Source organism: Urocitellus parryii, chromosome 9 (genome assembly GCF_045843805.1).
Source record: "Urocitellus parryii isolate mUroPar1 chromosome 9, mUroPar1.hap1, whole genome shotgun sequence".
In the NCBI taxonomy this organism is placed as follows: domain Eukaryota; kingdom Metazoa; phylum Chordata; class Mammalia; order Rodentia; family Sciuridae; genus Urocitellus; species Urocitellus parryii.
In genome coordinates this window covers 140,957,084-140,976,715 of record NC_135539.1, presented here as the reverse complement: position 1 = coordinate 140,976,715, position 19,632 = coordinate 140,957,084, and the positions used below count along the sequence as shown (strand labels likewise).

Sequence of the window (19,632 nt, the reverse complement as noted above, 5' to 3'; positions counted from 1 at the left end):
GTATTGGATGAACAAAGAATTGGCAAGACAGCTGGGATAGAATTAGAAGTGTCTTTATTAATCATCACTCATTCAATGAATAATTAATCTTCTGTCAGACTTTGAGTTAACTGGCCAAGCTGAATAGTAGTAATTTTGAAAGTAGGATGAGCGTTTCAGTACTCAGTGAGGTTTTTTTGCCTATATCTATTATCAAATTTTTATGCTCCTGTGTAAGGAGTTTTAAATAGTAAATATGATCATTCAAGTACAAGATTGAGTGGACTTCTGGTCTGTGATTATTAGCTGTAGTAGAACTATTACAGGTCTAGTTGTACCAGAAATGCATTGTCATTTATGAATCCTTTTATTAAACTCTTTTCATTTTTAAACATTACTACCTTGTAAGGATTGAATAATAAAACTGTACACCCTTTTAAAAACCTTTTACTCATGGAAATGGATAGGACAGGTTGCTGTTACCTGTTTGAAATTACAGTAATGAGTGCAGTGATGGACCTGTGGACTGCCAGATGGAGAGCTTTCCTAGCCTTAGTCCCCTGCTTACTGCACCAGTCCAGACTGTATGTATGCAGATACCTACATTTATAAAGGTTCACTCCTTGGCTGGGGCTGGGGCTCAGTGGTAGAGCGTTTGCCTCACATGTGTGAGACACTGGGTTTGATTGTCAGCACCACATAGAAATAAGTGAATAAAATAAAGGTCCATCAACAACTAAAAATTATATTTAAAATATAAAAATAAAATAAATGTTCAATAATTTTAGTGGTGATGGGGTGCTAGGGATTCAATGCAGGGCACTTTGCAACTGAGTACATCCCCAGCCCTTTTAACTTTTTTATCTTGAGACAGGGTCTTGTTAAGTTGCTGAGGCTGCAAGTCCTCTTGCCTCAGCCTCCAAAGTTCCTGGGATTACAAGTGTGTACCACCTTACCTAGCTAATAAGTGGGTTTTGTTGTTGTTGTTGTTTTGTTTTTAAAAAACAAAACAAGCAATGCTGTCATACCATTAGGTTATTCAAAGGTAGAAATGAATGGGTACAAAAACAGCTTAATTCACTTAAAGGGATGTTGTAGAGGGAGACATTTATGGGAGATGCATCTGTAAGTGAATATGTAACCATATTAATTTCTGTACAGATTTGCCTTGCATGTAATAGTGATTTTATTTAAATATGCAATATCTGAAATAATGGATTCATATTTTTTTTAAGAGCACCAGAAGTGTCACCAGCACAGCCAAAACCTGGGGTTGCAGCTCCCCCAGAAGTAGCACCTGCTCCCAAATCATGGGCCAGTAACAAGCAAGGTGGGCAAGGAGATGGTAAGTGGACATTAGCTGGGAAATCTGGTTAGGTTTAATAGTTACTGAGCAGCCATGCAGGAGATAAGGGGCAGACTGATTTGGTAGGATGGGAAGCTTTGTCAAAGAATATGTAGATCCCTAGAAAGGATCTTTTAAAATCTCTTGGGCTACTTAAATTTCAATGTCAAGAGCCATTTGTGATCTAATGATAGTGTAAAGCCTCCCTTTTGAAGTACTACCCATTGCTTCATGTTTTTTATCTTTACCCCTATGTGCCCAAAGCTATACCTTCCACTTTTAACACATAAATGTATCCAGATGTTGTGTAGACTGTTAGAAACCATCTTCATTTCCATCCCTGCCCACCAACTTCTCTGTTTCAATCATGCTGTTGTGATTTCCTGCATAGACAACAGCTAGAGGGTAGCCATAAAGCACAGTAGCTATGATATCTGGTGCCCCTAAGGAATCATGAAATCCCTAGCAGAATTTAATTTTTCCATTTGCACTTCATGGAAGAGTTGATTCAGACCCTCAGGAACTAATAAAATTAACTCTTTTAATTTATAGAATCATAAAAATAGACAAGTAGATAGATAGATGGTTGAACAGTGAGGTGCAGTTAGTTTATTAGGGGTAAAATTAAATAAAGGCAGTAAAGTAAATGAAGACATTTTAGTCTTACTTTGGTATTTGGCAGTGCGTATTCATAAAAGTTTATTTGGGTGATACAGCCTAAACTAGTTCTTAAAAGTTTCTAGGCTTGTTTTTGGAAGTATAAGAACCCACAATAAAAGAGAAACAGAATTGAAATTTTTCCTCGCTTGCTTCTCTTCTCAAATGAATCTTTTCGGAAATATCTGGCAGGTTTGTTTCTCAGGTTGTTATCTCCTCGTGGCTGTTCATTAACTTTTCGAAGGATTTGAGTTAAATTTTAGAAGACTTATGGATATGAACAGTGACAAAATGTGGAATGATTTATCAAAAAGATGCAAAAAAGAACCCTGTCCTGGGAGGGTTGATTGAATGATCTTTGTAAAAGTTCTCTTTCCTCCCCCACCCCTCAAACCCATAGGAATCCAGGTGAATAGTCAGTTTCAGCAGGAATTTCCCAGCCTGCAGGCAGCTGGGGATCAGGAAAAAAAAGAAAAAGAAGCAAATGATGACAACTACGGACCTGGACCCAGTTTACGACCACCAAGTAAGAGAATTTTCTGTTTAATAAAATTACAGGATGAGATTATAACTGTGCAGTGGTCTTGAGTATTTATGTCTTGCTTAGTTTGAAAAGACAGACCAGTGCTGTATTCACTTGTTACTCAAACATGACTTTTGTAACAACTATATCACTAACTTGACAACATGTCAGAAATGTATAATCAAAATTTACACTTTGGCAAGGTGCTCAGGTGACTACTTTGTACACTCATCTTTGGTCTTCTTGATAGTAGTAAAAGTTTTTGAACAGCCTTCCCCAGTATACACTTGTTTATTTGTGAATTATATCTATTTATTACTGCCTTTAATATTCAGTGATTCCTTGCTTTCTGAACTCTAATCAAGGAAACTAAAAACAAAAATATAAGTGTAACTCTTACATTTATATTTCTTTCTGCTTGTTTTTTTTGCCAAATCTGAATAAATTATCTTTTATTTGTTAAATCTTCATAATGTGGCCAGTGAGTTCATGATAGGACTCCACTGTTTTGTTTTGTTTTGTTTTTTTCAGTTGAATTTTCACCCATTATCTATTTCTGAATAACAAATTTGGCAATGTTTGTTTAGTTTGTTGTCTTAACATCTAAACCGGGTGTATGATTTTCTACAGTATCTGAGGGTCAGGAATCCAAAATAGGATATAGCCAAGGTCGCAGTGAGCTAAGCTGACAGCTGACACAATTTTAACTGGAGAAAGACAAATATGTCCCATAACTGAAAAAAAGCCCACAGTCTTTTATAACCTAATCTGGAAAGGCTATGCTATCACTTCTGCCATAATCTACAGGTTGTATAGGCCAGCCCTGGTGAACTGCATGGTGTGACTTTACAGAGAGGTGAATTCCAGGAGGTAGAGACCGTTTAGGCCATCTTGGAGGCAGGCCACTACACCAGGTTTCCTGGCAAAACAATGTAGCAGTTTCATTTGGTTAATTTCTTTAGTTTACCAGATAATCTCACTAAATCTGCTGTCAGGACAGATGTCACTAGCAATGACTGACTGAAAACAAATGAGAGCATCATTATTAACCTTCCCTCAAGAAAACTCACCTATCTTGTCCTGAAACATGTCCATCTGTCACAGCCACCAAATTCAAGCTATTATTTTAATGTCTTTGTCAAATGCTGATCAATTCTTAGAGAGAATTCTAATATTCACCCCCCAACCCTCCACACACATATACTCAGAAACTCACTCCCATATTGGCTTGTGAGGGTAACCTCTGAGCAGCATATCTGTTTGGAAGCCACTGCTCTAGAATACCCAAAACACCTTGGGAGCATTGGTGGTGTCCATATTAAACGTTCCCTGTTCTTTGTGGTACTTACTTATATTTTCTTTGAAATATGTCTGGATTGGTTTTGTTTTTCCATTTTCAGACTTTTTTTTTTCTCTTACCCCTTTGTTTCTGTCTGTTCATACCAGATGTTGCTTGCTGGAGAGATGGTGGAAAGTCTGCTGGCCCACCCTCTTCATCTGATCAGGATGAGAAACTTCTTGGCCAGGATGAAGGCACAGCTGTGACATCAGAACAAAATGACATCCTCAAAGTGGTGGAAAAGAGGATAGCTTGTGGCCCTCCACAGGCTAAGCTGAATGGACAACAGCCTGCCCTTGCTTCCCAATGTAGAGCTATGATGCCTCCTTATGTGAGTATTGCTAAATAAGCAAGCACCCAAGAAAGGGGTTTTTTTTGATTCGGGATCCAAAGAGAATTGGAATGAGGAAAAGATTTAAATCTTTGTTTTTGAGCATTTTCTTTGATTATAAATATAGGAAAGAGATCATAAGAATATCAGCTCTGTTTATCATTTATAGGCATCATGTATCTATTCTTATTACATTACAGTCAACATGACTTAAAAATAGTTATTAGACCACTGGCAGATCACTTGTTATTTAATAATAAGTATATACATACCATATATTAAATTCTTTTTAAAATATTAAAATAGAATTTTAGTATAATTGTTCTTTGTATTACTATGTATTTTAGGCTACAGATTTGAAATACTTCTCTTGAGAAGAGATCCATTGGATATAGCAAATTGCCCAAGGCACAAAAAAGGTTAATACCTATATTAGCTGGGAAGGATGGCACATTCTTGTAATCCTAGGCAGAGGAAGGAGCCAGGCAAGACCCTGTGTCAAAAAATAAAAAGGACTAGGAATGTAACTTAGTGGTAGATCACACCTGGATTCAATCCCCAGTAAAGACTTACAGGGGGAATGCACAGTGCCATTATTAACATTTAAAAAGAAAATTAATTCCTTATGATTCTGAAATATGATCATGTCATTATCCCAGTTTCTTTGACTGTAATTGTGATCCTTGCAACATCCTTTTCTTGAGAATGGTTCATATTTCTCTTGTTATCTGTAGGTACCTCTCGTTTTCAAAGTTTATCTGTTTAAATTGTTATCCTTGGGAGTTTATGAGAGTCTGGATTTTGTTGATTCTACCTATATGTGCATATTTCATAAGTACTTCTGACCTTGTGTTTCCTGTACACTAATAATTAGCTCCGGTGCCCTCGCTCTTTTCTTTGCTTTCAGTCTGCCGTGAAGTTTTACAATAATTTACATCTTTCTAGCTAATTACATTTACATTTTTCAGAAGCTGCATTACTCGTAAAAGAGAAATTTAGTACTAAGTTTGTAGTTTTAACTTCTAAGTATTCAAGTTCTAAATATCCATCATATTTTCTATTTCTTTTTTCTATTGTTTTTAACCATTATTTAATTAATTATTATTTAGAATTATAGAGAAATTATTTAATGAAATTACTTATTAAATATTTTATGGGGTCTGGGGATATAGCCCAGTGATAGAGCACGTGCTTTTTTGTACAAGGTTCTGATTCAGTCCCTAGCTCTAAAAATAAGACGTTTGAGAGTATGATAAGTATTTTTTAATATATATTTTAATTGTTAACAGACCTTTTTTTATTTATTCAATATGGTACTGAGGATTGAATCCAGTGCCTCACACATGCAAGTGCTCTACCACCAAGCCACAACCCCAGCTCTGATAAGAATCTTATGCTGACCTGTCATTGAAAAATGATTCATAACCAACTATTTGTTTCCTAATAGTGTTCTGAACTATTGTGCTACCCAAGTATTCTGAACTTCCAGGCATGGATATAGGTTGCAGCAGAGAAGGAAAGGGGCATCCAAGTGGGTTTCATTCCCATTTCAATGATTTTATTTGAATAGTGTTCTACTAAGTATCAAAAATGAAACATTTTTAAACCACTACTATGGATTGAGAATGTAAAGAGTACCATATTAATTTTGTGGCAAATTCTTGAATTTTAAGCGTTTCAGGTCACATGATCAGAAAGCATATTTAATGTAACTTTACCTATGAACATTTTGGTTACTAACTTCATTAGAGATGTGTGATGGAACTAAAAATTCTCCAGAGTATTCCCCAAACAGAAAACCTCCACAATTAAGTTTTGGCTGCTATTTAATTAATTTTACTCCTTTCCTATCTAGGAGAAATTACCTCTTTAAGTAGCATGATCAAATAAATGTAGCCTTTCTTCAAGTGCAAGGTAGTTTTCTCTTCTCTCTCTCTCTCTCTCTCTCTCTCTCTCTCTCTCTCTCTCTCTCTCTCTCTCTCTAGAAAAACTAATCTTCTGTTTCAGGATACAAATTAACTGTTTAAGGAAATACAATAATATTTACCTAATCTGAGTTGGATATAAGCAAGTAGTAAATGACCAAGCATTCCTTCAAACTGTTCCCTTCCAAATCATGGGCTAACCCCTTAGTGTTAATGCCTTCATAATCTATCTTTTATTGTCTAAAGTTTAGCTTCTCAGTCTAGTTCCCAAAGAGTGCATACTCTTGAACTGTTTGAGCCTTGATTTGTAATTATCATCTATGCAGTACTTGATTTAGTGTTCATTTTCTGCCAGCCACATGGGCAAAAGTGAGACGCTAAGCAACTCAGTGAGACCCTCTCCCTAAATAAAATACAAAATAGGGCTGCGGATGTGACTCAGTGGTGGAGTGCCCTTGAGTTCAATCCCCAGTACCCAGTACAAACAAAAAAAGAATCCATTTTCTGTCACTTATCCATAGAAAATCTCCAAGTAGCTAGCTCCCTATCACCCTTAATCCTTTGAGATATGGATTATCCCTGACTGTAATATGAATTGAGATTCAGTTTCATCAGTGACTGTATCTCTCACTGTATTTCTGTTTTTGAGAGAAAGTTCACATTATTTCCCATTCAAGTATTCTCACTAGGATAAGACTGCAGGTTTCTGGGGTACATGTGTTTAATGTTGTCTTTTAAATTTTTCATGTCATTGCACAATCATTTTTTCCCTTTAATTTTATTACTAGGATACTGAAGTTACTCAGAATGTGCTCTAGTGACTGTGTTTATAAAGACTTGGTAGACGAAATAATTTACCCAATGGCTTGTTAGGGAGGGCAGGTGATACTGTATATCAGAGATAAATTGAATTAGTAATAATACTGCTTATTTTAATCATTCATTCTGTAAGTTATACTTTCAGGCCTAGTCAGTGATTTTTTTGTTTGTATTTTAATTTAACTAAGGTTGCTTAATTCAATGGTTTTGTTTTCTTTTCAGATGTTTCAGCAGTATCCAAGGATGGCATATCCTCCTCTTCATGGTCCCATGAGGTTCCCACCTTCTTTATCTGAAACAAACAAGTAAGGCTATTAAACAAAGTTTACAAGGAATATGTGTGTGTGGTTTGTGTGTATTTTTTCCTATAAAGATTTTTTTGAATTTTGAAACAATTTTGTGATTTTTCCCCCTGTTCCCAAAGTACAAATTGCCACTAAAACACAATTGACTTGCTCTTATAAAATACTTTATTCTTTAAAAATTTGATTGAGCTGAGTGTGGCAACTCAAATGAGTTGCATGCCTATAACCCCAGCGACTCAGGGAAGCTAAGACAGGACATTTGCAAGATAAGGTCCTGTCTCAAAACAAAAATGAAAAAGGGCTGGAGATGTGGTTCAGTGGTTAAGAGCCCCTGGGTTCAGTACCTAGTGTAACTCCCCCCTTTAATTGATATAAAATTCTGGTAATAGGAAAGCATGGTCCTAAAATTGATGATACTTTTTTCTCTTCTTTTTCTTTTCATGATGTAAATCACTCTCCATGTCTGTTTCCTTTTTGCTGAATGATACTTGAACATCCTTTTGAGTGATGGTTTTTCTATGTTATATATTTTGAAATTTGTTTTCATCACATTTTAGTATATTTATTTTATTTTAAATATTTAAGAATGTTTAAGAACCATTTTAGCTATCATGTAAGAATTGTGTGTTTAAATACATTCCTGTGTTGATAGATCACTGTTAATTTCTTCATACTCATATCATTGCCAAATATTTTATATGTCTTTTTTTTAAAAAAATAATAAATTAGTTTTATTTATTTATTTTTATGTGGTGCTGAGGATCGAACCCACTGCCTCACAAGTGCCAGGCAAGCACTCTACCACTGAGCCACAATCCTAACCCCCATTTTGTATATCTTGATGTTGAAAGCATTTTGAATTGAAATGACCTAAATGCAATCTTTTCACATTCTGCCAATTTAGTATCATTAAAACTTTCATCTTTTCCTTTTGTAACATCCTTTTCACTAGAGGCCTTCGGGGAAGAGGTCCTCCTCCTTCATGGGCCTCTGAGCCTGAGCGCCCATCCATCCTCAGTGCATCTGAACTGAAGGAGCTTGATAAATTTGATAACCTCGATGCTGAAGCTGATGAAGGTTGGGCAGGTAAGAGGCAAAATTGCTTAAGCACTTTAACTTTTTATATGCTTTTAAAGCATTCTTTCTGAGTTTTCCTTAATATGACAGGTGCTCAGATGGAAGTAGATTATACCGAACAGTTGAATTTCAGTGATGATGATGAGCAAGGAAGTAGTAGTCCTAAAGAGAATAGCAGGTAAGTTGTTGGTGTATCTTTTACTACTAATAATATGAGTTTGTTGAAAGAATATTGGCTATTTATGAGTAGAAGTCTCATTCATAGACATTTGTTTCTTGTCTATAGAATTTCTTCATTGTCCTTCAAGGGGTTTTACTGAATTAGGGTGATTAATGAGTCAAATTAACACAGTCCAGCTAATCAAGGAGTTAAGGTTTGATATTTCTCAAGGAATAACATTTAAAATAAAGGGATGTTTAAATGCTTAACATCTAATGGGGAGTTACTTTGAGAGTCAGTATTAGTATGTACCATTTTAAAATGTTGCTTGCTTGACCCACTCTGTGTTTACAAAAATGGAAAATATTCTTTTGGTTACTACAGCAATTTCAAGTCCTTGATTTTTTTAAACTTGGCAAGTATGAGGATCATCAGAGTAGGAGCTTTCATATCTTCTAAAATAAAGGGGCATCAGAGTCAGGAATGTATGAGTAATATAAGTTTTTAATACATAGGAATTTGCATGCAATTTTTGGTATAGTTTCTCAGCCATAGCATTGTGATATACTGTAGTTTCATTATCATTTATGAGATGCCTATGATTTGAAATATTGAAGATATTATAGCTTGGTTCATCTTTTTTCATTTAATTAGAATACAGTTACATAGTATTTCCAGAAATACTTAGTTGAGTTCAGATAAGCATTTTAGGATTGAGGAGATTCAAAATGATGGGTTTATATTCCTTTTTGTCCGGTCCAAGTGTCCAGATTTGCAACTACTGTGTTGAACTTTGTGCTTCATGATGATAAATCTGGACAATCACAGTCCCCAGCCCATAAAGTGCATATTTATCTCCTTTTTTGGTATGTTGCCCATCCTGAAACGGTTCAGAAGTCATTTTTTTAACATACTGAAAATATATTTACTTATGGCAAAATCTATCCACTTTATTATTTCCTCTGCATTCTGACTCCTCAGTGAGGATCAAGGTTCCAAAACCTCTGAAAGCACTGAAAACCGAAAAGAAGCCGATGAAGTTTGCAACACTAAATCATCGTCTCAGACATCTGCTCAGCCACCAGTAGCAAAAGGTCCCTATGGGAAAGGACCTCCATTTAATCAGGTTTGTTGGGCTCCATGAGTCTTTGCCAGTACTGATACTTTGTGGTTATAGAGTTGGAAGGGAACTGTATTTTTTTAAAGTAGCCCTAAACCCCATCGTAGTTTTTACTGCATATTAACAGGTATTATCAGTATAGTAGCTAAAATTATCATACAAAAACTGACATTTTGCCTTTTTTTTCCCCTTTGCAATTGGTGAGTATGTCAAAATGGAGAGAGATTGCTGTTTTTCCAAAGTAAAGGCAACATTTTGAAGCGATTTATCATTTACTGAAAACTTTAAATCTTAGCCCTTATGTATGAAATACAACACCATCTTTTTAGGGAATCACAAATAGTATGGAAAACTAAGAAACCTGAGTCATTTTGAATATTGTAAAGGAAGAAATGTATATGGGCAACAGGTACATTTGCTCTCACTTTTGAGATGGTAAAGGGTAGCTAGAGCTGCATTATACCCTGGGAGAACAGGGGTACGTACCTTCAGAACATCCACTTAACTCTTAACTAAGGAATCATAATATAGTCAACATATATTTGTTGTACTCATACAAAACACAGAAGAACATGTTCCTTCAGGGAACTCAAAAGAGATGGCTGATACCCTCTTTTTGAAAAAAAGAAGCTAAATACTTATGAACCACTCATTAGGGCTAGGGATGTAGCTCAGTGGTAGAGCTCTTAACCTAGCATGAACTAGTTTCATCCCCAGCACCTCAAAAACAACAGAGGAACCACTTATGAAGTCTTATATGTAATAAAAGGGAGTTTGGAATTTATTTTAAAGGCATTTTAGTGAGCCATCAGTGAATAAATTAATTTCCCTGAAAATGAATGATTTTTCAAATAATTTTTTTCATGTGCTGTTGAATTTAGTTTGCTTGACTTTATTGAGGACGTTTGCATATCTGTTTACCAGGGATAGTGGTGGTTTTTTTGTTTTTTGTTTTAGTTCTTTTTAGATGTACATGATAATAGTGTATTTTGATTAGTTAGATGTATATGGAATATAACCCATTCCAATTAGGATCCCATTCTTGTAGCTGTACATAATGTGGAGTTGCACAGGTTATGTATTCATATATGACCCAAATGAAAGTTATGTCCAATTTATTCTGTTGTCTTTCCTTTTCCCAACCCTGGTCCCTTCCCTTCATTCCCCTTTATCTAATCCAGTGATTTTATATTCTTCCCCTTCCTACTCTTCCTTGCTATGGGTTAGCATCCATATATCATAACATTTGGCGTTTGGTTTTTGGGGACTGGCTTATTTCGCTTAGCATGATAGCCTCCAGTTCCATCTATTTACCAGCAAATGACATAATTTCATTTTTCTTTATGGCTGAGTAATATTCCATTGTGTATATGTACCACATTTGCTTTCTCCATTCATCTGTTGAAGGGCACTTAGGTTGGTTCTATAGCTTGACTGTTGTGAATTTTCAATTTTTTTTTTTTTTTAAGAGAGAGAGAGAATTTTAGTATTTATTTTTTTTTTTAGTTTTCAGCGGACACAACATCTTTGTATGTGGTGCTGAGGATCGAACCCAGGCCACATGCATGCCAGGCAAGCCTGCTACCGCTTGAGCCACATCCCCAGCCCTAAATTTTCAAATTTTTATTCATTCATTCATTAGTATTGGGGATTGAAGCCACGGGTGCTTTAACACTGAGATACATCCCAGACCTTTTATTTTTTTATTTTAAGAAAACATCTCTTTAGGTTTTTTAGAGTCCTGGTAAGTTGCTGAGCCTGTCCTAGAATTTGTGATCCTTTTGCTTCAGCCACCAAAGTTATTTGGGAATTTTTGGCATACATCACTGAGCCCAGCTCAAATAATATTTTAGTAGATATGTTGAATATTGGCATGATGGAGAATGATAATTTCTTCACAAAAGTCTTAGGGAAGTTTGCCATTAGGAAAAAAAAACCTATGAAAAGAACTGTGTTTATATAAATAAAATTTAATAGTTAGAGGTATACCTCTCCCTATCCAAGTGAGAATTGCTTCACTAAAATTCTGTACTTTCAAAGTGCATTTGAGATCTAGTCTTATTAAACTCTAGAGCAATTCTACAGGAAGTAATATTATGATGAGTGATGGAAGTACTTTTATTAACAAGAGAAAAGGACAAATGGGCTTCTTATCTGATTACTTTTTAGTAATTCTTTCTTTGTTATAGGAACGTGGACCATCTTCACATCTGCCACCACCTCCAAAATTGCTTGCACAACAGGTAAGTTTTTAAGTACATTCAAGCGCCCCATATACTCTACCTTTCTTCTTATTGCCCTTGCTAGTAAAGACAATCCTTTAACTTTTTCCCTGGATTCCAATCTGTGTCATTTCCTGATGTTCTTGTGACATCTTTCAAGAAAACCAGACATACCCTCGCTTACCATGACTTCGGACCTTGCCCTTCCATCCCTCTATAGTGTCTACCCTGCTTCTCTGTTCTTCCTCATAGCAAAATTCTTTTAATGAGTTATGTACACATTTTTGCTGCTCATTTATTAACCCTATCCAGGTAACCTTCAATCTTCCACTATACCTTTGAAATTATTACTGCCAAAGTCAGTGACAACTTTGATCTTGACAAATCCAGTTATCTTGTCTTCATTGTATTTAATAGCATTGTTGATGTCATTTATTTCTCCAGACTTAAAACATTTCTTTTAAAAACTTGGTCTGTGACTCACAATATTTTGTGTGATTCATCATTTGCTCGGGCTGAAACCTGGAAGTAGTCTTAGCTTTTCCTTCTTTATTATTCATCATTCAGCTTTGGCTGTCAACAAATTCTATCACCTCTACCTTCAAAATGTATTCATATACTGACTACTTGCTACTACTCATATGAACCATTGACATAGGGTTTTTTGTTTGCTTGTGGTACTGGGAAGTGACTTAAGGCGCACTTTACCGATGAGCCTTCTTTAGAGAAGGGTCTCACTGAGTTGTTTTTGCCTGTGCTGGCTTTTGCTGAGGCTGGCTTTGAACTCGCTATCTCCCTGCATCCGCCTCCCAAGCCCCTGGGATTATAGGTGTGCCTCGACACACTAACCTGAAATAGGTTCTTAACAGATCTTGCTTTCCTCTTAGGTTGCCTGCTCACCTGCTACTCAAATCACAAATTCTATAGTTGCTCTAATATTTTTCAAACTCTACATCAATCATTCCTTGCTCTGATCTTTACCATTATCTTTGAGTGCCTGTCTACTTTTCATCTGCTATTCTCCATGGCTCATCACAGAAACTTTATTTTTATTGTTTTTTATTTCAGCTTCAAGACTTTTTACCTTGTCTTTCTTGTAACTTGAAGCTCTTTTCCTGAGATCATATTATGATCATAGTTACCACCACAGGTCTTCCCTGGTCGCCCTACTATGATATCTGCATCTACCATTTCTGCCAGCCCCCGTACTCTTAACTACTGAAAATTCACTATATATAACATTTCTCTATACATAGAAGCCAAAATTAAAACACATGGAAGAAACTGTTGAAGAAACTTTCTGAACTTGAGTCTAAACGATTTCTTGAATAAGACCCAAAAGTCATGAATTGTAAAAGGAAGAGAAATTGGTCAGTTGGACTTTGAAAAATATTTTTTAAAAATGCAAAGATAAATTAGGAATCTAGGAAGATTCCTAGTAGATGTGACAGAGGACTTACACTGGTCTATATATAAATAAAACCTTACAGCTTAATAAGAAGACAAATAGCCCACCAAATTGATTTCAAACTTTCTCTTCGTAAAAGAAAATACCAGAATGGCCAGTAAATACATGGAAAGTCAGTAGGGAAAAAAAAACTACGTGATTTGCGACACACCTATGCTTGCCGAATATGGCAAGGATGTGGAGCAGCTGGCACTCTTACACATTGCAGATGAAACTGTAAAACTTTATAACCACTTTGTAAAACACTTTTGCTTACTTGTAAAATGTAGCATTTACATATGACATGTGGGTTTTACTCCTAGCTATTTATTCAAGAGAAATAATATTTACACAAGACTCGTGCATGAATATTCATAGTCTTTTAATCATAGTTAAAAATCTGGAAGCAGTCCACATGTCCTCCATAGATGACATGATGTACCTGTACTGGAGTGCTATTCATCAATGAAATGGAGCAAACCGCTACTACACCAGATAACCTCAGAACCATTACTCTGAGCAAGCAAAAGAAGTGACACACAAAAGATACTATGCCTTCATCCATTTATATGAAATTATAGGATAGGCAAAACTACTCAAGGTTAGGGTTAAGGGTTCTTGGCATCACAGGAAGGGGTTGAGTAGTAGTTAAAAATGTATGTCTCAGTCACACATGTAATTAAACATTTGTCCAAACTCGTCAAACCACACTAAAATATGTGTATCACATTTTATACAAATTATACTTCAATGAAATCTGCATTAATTTTTTTTCTTTGTGTTTCAGCCTATTTTGTGCCTTTTCCATCCTGCTTGTTTTTGCATAGTTGTTGGCAGTCATTTTAAACTTCATCACTGTTGTTTTGTAACACAGTAATGAAGATGAAGACATTGAAACTTGAATCTCTTAGTGATCCTCTCTCTCTCCACTTTGGATTCTAAGTATCCTTCTCTGGTCTCTACCCAGGCTGATTCTCGGAATTTCTTCTCCTTTTGGGTGTCATTGGCAGCACTGTCTCCCTCTACACTATTTGTCGTCTTTATTTTGTTATTTGGCCCTTTGGTTCTTTCTGCTGTCCTTTAATCTTAACATGTTTCAAACGCGCCATTTTGGATATTTTGGAACTTTGGCATCTCTTCTCTGACAGGTGCTGCTAAAGGACTCAATGTAAATTCTTTTTTTCCCTACATTTAGATATTGAGATTCAGTGTTGTGCTTTTAATTTCACTCAAATACCAAGTGAGCAGTAATGTGTGGCACAATAAAGAGGTATACTGCCAATATTGAACGGCCTATTTAATTATTCTTGTCTTAATTGAGCAAGTTATAAAGATTAATGTTTTTTTTTTTCCTGTTATTTTCATGGGGTATTCCCCCCTACTTCCCCATCCCTCTGGTGCCCAGTGTTGGTCAGAAATAGAGTTCTCACACTCTGATAATGTTTCAGCATCCTCCACCTCCAGATCGACAGGCAGTTCCTGGAAGACCAAGCCCTTTCCCCCCCAAGCAGCAAGTCCCTGATGAGGATGAAATATGGAAGCAAAGGCGAAGACAACAGTCTGAAATCTCTGCAGCAGTAGAAAGAGCGCGTAAGAGGCGTGAAGAGGAAGAGCGAAGAATGGAGGAACAGCGGAAGGCAGCCTGTGCAGAGAAGTTGAAACGCCTGGATGAGAAGCTTGGCATTGTGGAAAAACAGCCCTCTCCAGAGGAAATCAGGGAAAGAGAGAGAGAGAAAGAACGGGAGCGGGAGAAAGAACTTGAAAAAGAACAAGAGCGGGCGAAGGAAAGGGATAAAGAAAAGGAGAGGCAGCAGGAGAAGGAGAAAGAGCTGGAGAAGGAGCTGGAGAAACAGAGAGAAATGGAGAAGGAAAGAAAGCAGGAAAAAGAGAAAGAATTAGAACGACAGAGGGAAAAGGAAAAAGAACTACAAAAGATAAAAGAACAGGAAAAAGAATGTGAGTCAAAGAAAGAAAGGGAGAAAGTGGAGGAAAAAACAGAACCCACGGAACCTGTTTTAGAGCCTGTGGCAGAAAAACAAGAAAGTGAAAACAGCTGTCATAAAGGTATGAGAGGCTTATCCCTTCTTCTATAAACTTGACCAAGTTTCCTAGTAGTTATACAAGGTGGGTACTCATGTGTTTTTAATGTAAAAAAAATCAAAATATAAACTGATCTATAGATTAGTTAATTCAAATATAGTGTAAAACTTTGGCTAATTTGTAGTAAAGTTTATTTCTAATGAACAGCTCAAATTCAGATAGAAATAGTTTTATTTCATTAAGTATTCTGATGTGGAACAACTATAAGTTTTTAAAACCACAAATTTTCTTTCTTTTCTGGTAGACACTGTTTCTTAAACTAATAAGGTTTTTTGTTTGTTTTTGTTTTGACATATCAAAAGACTAAGAAGGGGAGAGCCTGTAGCTCAGTGGTAGAGTGCTTGCCTAGCATGCAAACGGCCCTGGGTTCCATCCCTAGCACTGAAAAGACAAAACTGAAAATAATTTCTCTCTCTCTCTCTCTCTCTCTCTCTCTCTCTCTCTCTCTCTCTCTCTCTCTCTCTCAGTGAGATAAGGCCACATTGATTATTTTTTCTGTTTTGAGACTGTATTATTGATACTAGTCTTCTATTACATATCAAAAGCACTTAAGATTGCTCACAACACCAAAAAATAGTATTGTCATATGCTAATATCGATCAAGTGCAATCAGTACTTTGTGTTAGATATAATACTAAGAGATAACCTTAGGAAATCTGACTAATAAAAATGTAAATTAGAAACAAGGAAATACATGTTTTAGTTCTAGTGCTGCCACTGAATACATGTTGACTCTGGTTAGTTAATTTAACATTTATTTATGTATATACATCACTCACTTTCTTTCTAATAATCTGTATTTTGGGTACTTTATTTTTAGTTAGGTTTTATCAGTAAGAGGTACCCATTTAATAAGTAACTTGCCTATGTGACTCTTCTCTAAAACTTTGTTTTTTCTTTCACAACACTCTCAATGTTTAATGTAGTACAGACAAGAAATGTGTTTTGTGATTCTTTATAGCATGCTTTTACATTAGTAAACTAAATTTCCTTTTAAAATTTATTTTTATTCATCTGAGAATTTTTTTAACAAACACCATTTTATAATTTTGACAGATAACATAATCAAGAATGAACATGACTGATTTTCCTTGTGATGAAAACTTTTTGTGTATGCGGGTGACTCTCCCTTTAGTATAACACACTTGACAGACACCTTTTATTTACAGAATGATATATGTTTGAATGTCCTCATATTTAAACTCTAGTGGTTTTCTTTATATAGATAATAGTTACTTGGTCTTATAAGTAAATAAACTAATTTCTTTTCATGTATGTATAGGCCATTTGTTTCTTATAAAAGTCCTAGTGAGTTGGGGCATTAAGTGTTGTATTGAAGTACAATGAAATAGGGGAATAGAATTTTATCACAGAATCAAATAGAGATTTTTGTGTGATGAAGCATTTGAGTCTGTGATCTCTCCTAAGCTTCCAGCCAGGTGTGGTGGCATACACCTGTAATCCTAAGAATTGGGTGGCCCAGGCATTAGGATCTTAAGTTCGAGGCCAACGTCAGCAACTTATTGAGACCTTGACTTAATAAATAAAATAGGCTGGGGATGTAACTCAGTGGTATAGTGCTTCTGGGTTCATTTCTCAGTGCCCAAAAAAAAGAAAAACAGAACCCAGCTTTATGGAAATCTAAGGTTTTAGACAATCTGTTACCTTGTTTATGGTATGGTTTATACTATTAAAATACGAAACAGTGTTTTGCAGTATTGAAGAAGTTTTCTTTCCCCCTTTAAATTTTACAGTCTCAAATCTAATAATTTCATTTTATAATCTCAAATCTAATAATTTTATTACGTTATGGAAGTTATGCTTAAAAACATCTTTGACTTTCATTTTGGGCAGAGGAGGAGCCAGTTTTCACTAGACAAGACAGCAATCGCAGTGAAAAGGAGACCACACAAGTGCTCCATGAAGCAGAACCAGAATCAGGATCTCAACCTCGACCTGCTGTATTATCTGGCTATTTCAAGCAATTTCAGAAATCATTACCACCACGATTCCAGCGGCAGCAGGTAGTGGTAAAACCATTTCATTATGTTTGTGTGATCAAAGATTTTTGTTCAGTGGACTAGAAATTAATTTGACATAAAGCTTAAAATACTTACAGCACAAAAAAGGGGGATGGAATTCAGTGACACTCTACCACTGAGCTACCTCAGCCCATCCACCTATTTTTCTTTTAAAGACAGTCTCTCCAAGTTTCCCAGGCCGAGTTAAAACTTGTGATCCTCCTGCCTCTACTTCACAGTTTGCTGGGATTATAGGTGTGCACTACCATGCCTAGCAAAATTGTTTTTTCTTTCTTTCTTTCTTTTTTAATTTTAAGTTGTAGATGAACATAGTACCTTTATATTTGTATTTGGTGCTGTGAATCAAACCCAGTGCCTCACAGGTGCACAGCAACTGCACGACCACTGAGCTACAGTACCCAGCCCCTATTTCTTCTTAATGAGGGTTTATTGATGCTAGTTTGACCTTGACCTGTGTTGTTCCATTATATACTTGGCCTCATTTGCAGATGCTGTCTTCCATTTCCAAGAAATGGATTATACAGTAGAATGAGTGAATGATTAGTTGCTTAAGTCAAGTGTAGTGCAAAATCATTTTTTTCTTGCCAACTCACATGGTTAAATGTGTCTTCCCTCAAAGATTAAAAAGCAAGCCTTATTTTCTGATAGAGTTGACTATAGCATTTATCATGTGGAGCCACAGCCTCAACCTGTGGGACCTTGATTTTTCAGGAACAGATGAAACAACAGCAATGGCAGCAGCAGCAGCAACAAGGTGTACTTGCACAAACTGTTCCTTCACAACCGTCTAGCAGTACTGTCCCTCCTCCACCACACAGGCCTCTTTACCAGCCCATGCAGCCTCACCCTCAACATTTGGCTTCTATGGGTTTTGATCCACGGTGGCTCATGATGCAGTCCTACATGGATCCTCGAATGATGTCAGGAAGACCAACTATGGAAATTCCACCCATTCATCCTGGTAACATTTTCTTATGGCTCACTTGCAATTTTCCAGAGCTGACGTTGTTTTGGTGTGTTCCCCCGCCCCCCTTTTTATTTTAGTCTTTATTCCTTCAGAGTTGTATCCTAGTACTTAGTCTACACTCTACATTGTAATCATGAAATTGTAGCTTTCTTTCAGCACAGAGTAGCTAAATACCAGGCACTGTATCAAGACCAAAATAGGAGGTTTTTTCCTCTTTTGTGAATATCATTTAAATTTTTGGAGATGAAACGTATTTACTCCTATTAATATCTGTTATCGGTTATGTTGTTTGTATTCTTTCAAGTACTTCAACATTTGAATTTTGTCTGTAGGATACATAAACCAGCATTTTAATTTTCTGCATAATTTGCCACCCTAACACTTGAATTTACTTATAGGTTTACTAAAAACCAAATAAATTGGCAGTCTTTTCTGCAGCCCATTATAATAAGTCCAGATAATCCATTATCAGAATGTATTGTGGAAAATTTGGGATGATAAAATAACCAGGACCTCATCTTGATATTAAAGTTTAAGCAGCAATATATTAAAGTAGGTTAATGGAAGTTGCTATAGGAAATGTTTTTCTCAGAAATTTGTCACTGTTGGTGTAATTCTCATGATTTTTGTGTTAATGTGCTTTGAATCAGTGTTTGCCTGTTTTTTATAGGTATAATACTCTTTTCCTTTAAAATATGCTGCTGTTGGGGGTTTTGCTCCCTTAATTTTTAATGAAATCTGTTGCAACAATAATAATGAAATATCATTTACAGAACAGCTTTTATACAGTTTCCTTCAATTTTTTTTTAATTACAGTAATATAGTTTTTTTATTTCTAATTTTTTAGAAAAATATATAAGTGTAGAGAATGCCAAACGATAATTAGTAGTCTATTTTGATTTTGTTTCTTGCACTTCTCTAATTGAAATTTTATCTTTTTCTAAACCTTTGTTACAGGAATGATTCCCCCTAAACCATTAATGAGAAGAGACCAGATGGAAGGGTCACCAAACAGTTCTGAGTCATTCGAGCACATAGCTCGATCTGCAAGAGATCATGCTATTTCCCTTCCCGAGCCTCGTGTGATGTGGGGGTCTGATCCCTATCCTCACGCAGAGCATCAGCAGGCAGCTACTCCCAAGGCAGCTGAAGAATCTGAGGGTATTAGGTAATAAATTGTTAAAATTATTAATAGACCAAATGGAGTGACATGATAGAAAATTGTTCGGTGTCTTGAAGATCATATATATTTCCTTTTATAGCATGCTTCATTT

General features: G+C 35.9%; 1 protein-coding gene across 10 annotated transcripts in view; it reads left to right on the top strand.

The window, feature by feature from the left end:
- The window catches only part of Prrc2c (proline rich coiled-coil 2C), a 79,569-nt gene that overhangs the window by 23,929 nt on the left and 36,008 nt on the right, over nt 1-19,632 (top strand). For 9 of the 10 annotated variants that reach the window (XM_026381548.2, XM_026381547.2, XM_077802854.1 and 6 more), the window contains exons 4-15: nt 1,215-1,324; nt 2,382-2,507; nt 3,951-4,174; nt 7,141-7,223; nt 8,176-8,309; nt 8,391-8,478; nt 9,442-9,586; nt 11,770-11,823; nt 14,698-15,313; nt 17,204-17,373; nt 18,103-18,352; nt 19,316-19,526. In XM_026381548.2, the coding sequence (XP_026237333.2) occupies nt 1,215-1,324; nt 2,382-2,507; nt 3,951-4,174; nt 7,141-7,223; nt 8,176-8,309; nt 8,391-8,478; nt 9,442-9,586; nt 11,770-11,823; nt 14,698-15,313; nt 17,204-17,373; nt 18,103-18,352; nt 19,316-19,526 (2,211 nt within the window). The remainder of the gene's footprint in view (nt 1-1,214; nt 1,325-2,381; nt 2,508-3,950; nt 4,175-7,140; nt 7,224-8,175; nt 8,310-8,390; nt 8,479-9,441; nt 9,587-11,769; nt 11,824-14,697; nt 15,314-17,203; nt 17,374-18,102; nt 18,353-19,315; nt 19,527-19,632) is intronic. The other variant, XM_026381544.2, reaches the window with a different exon arrangement.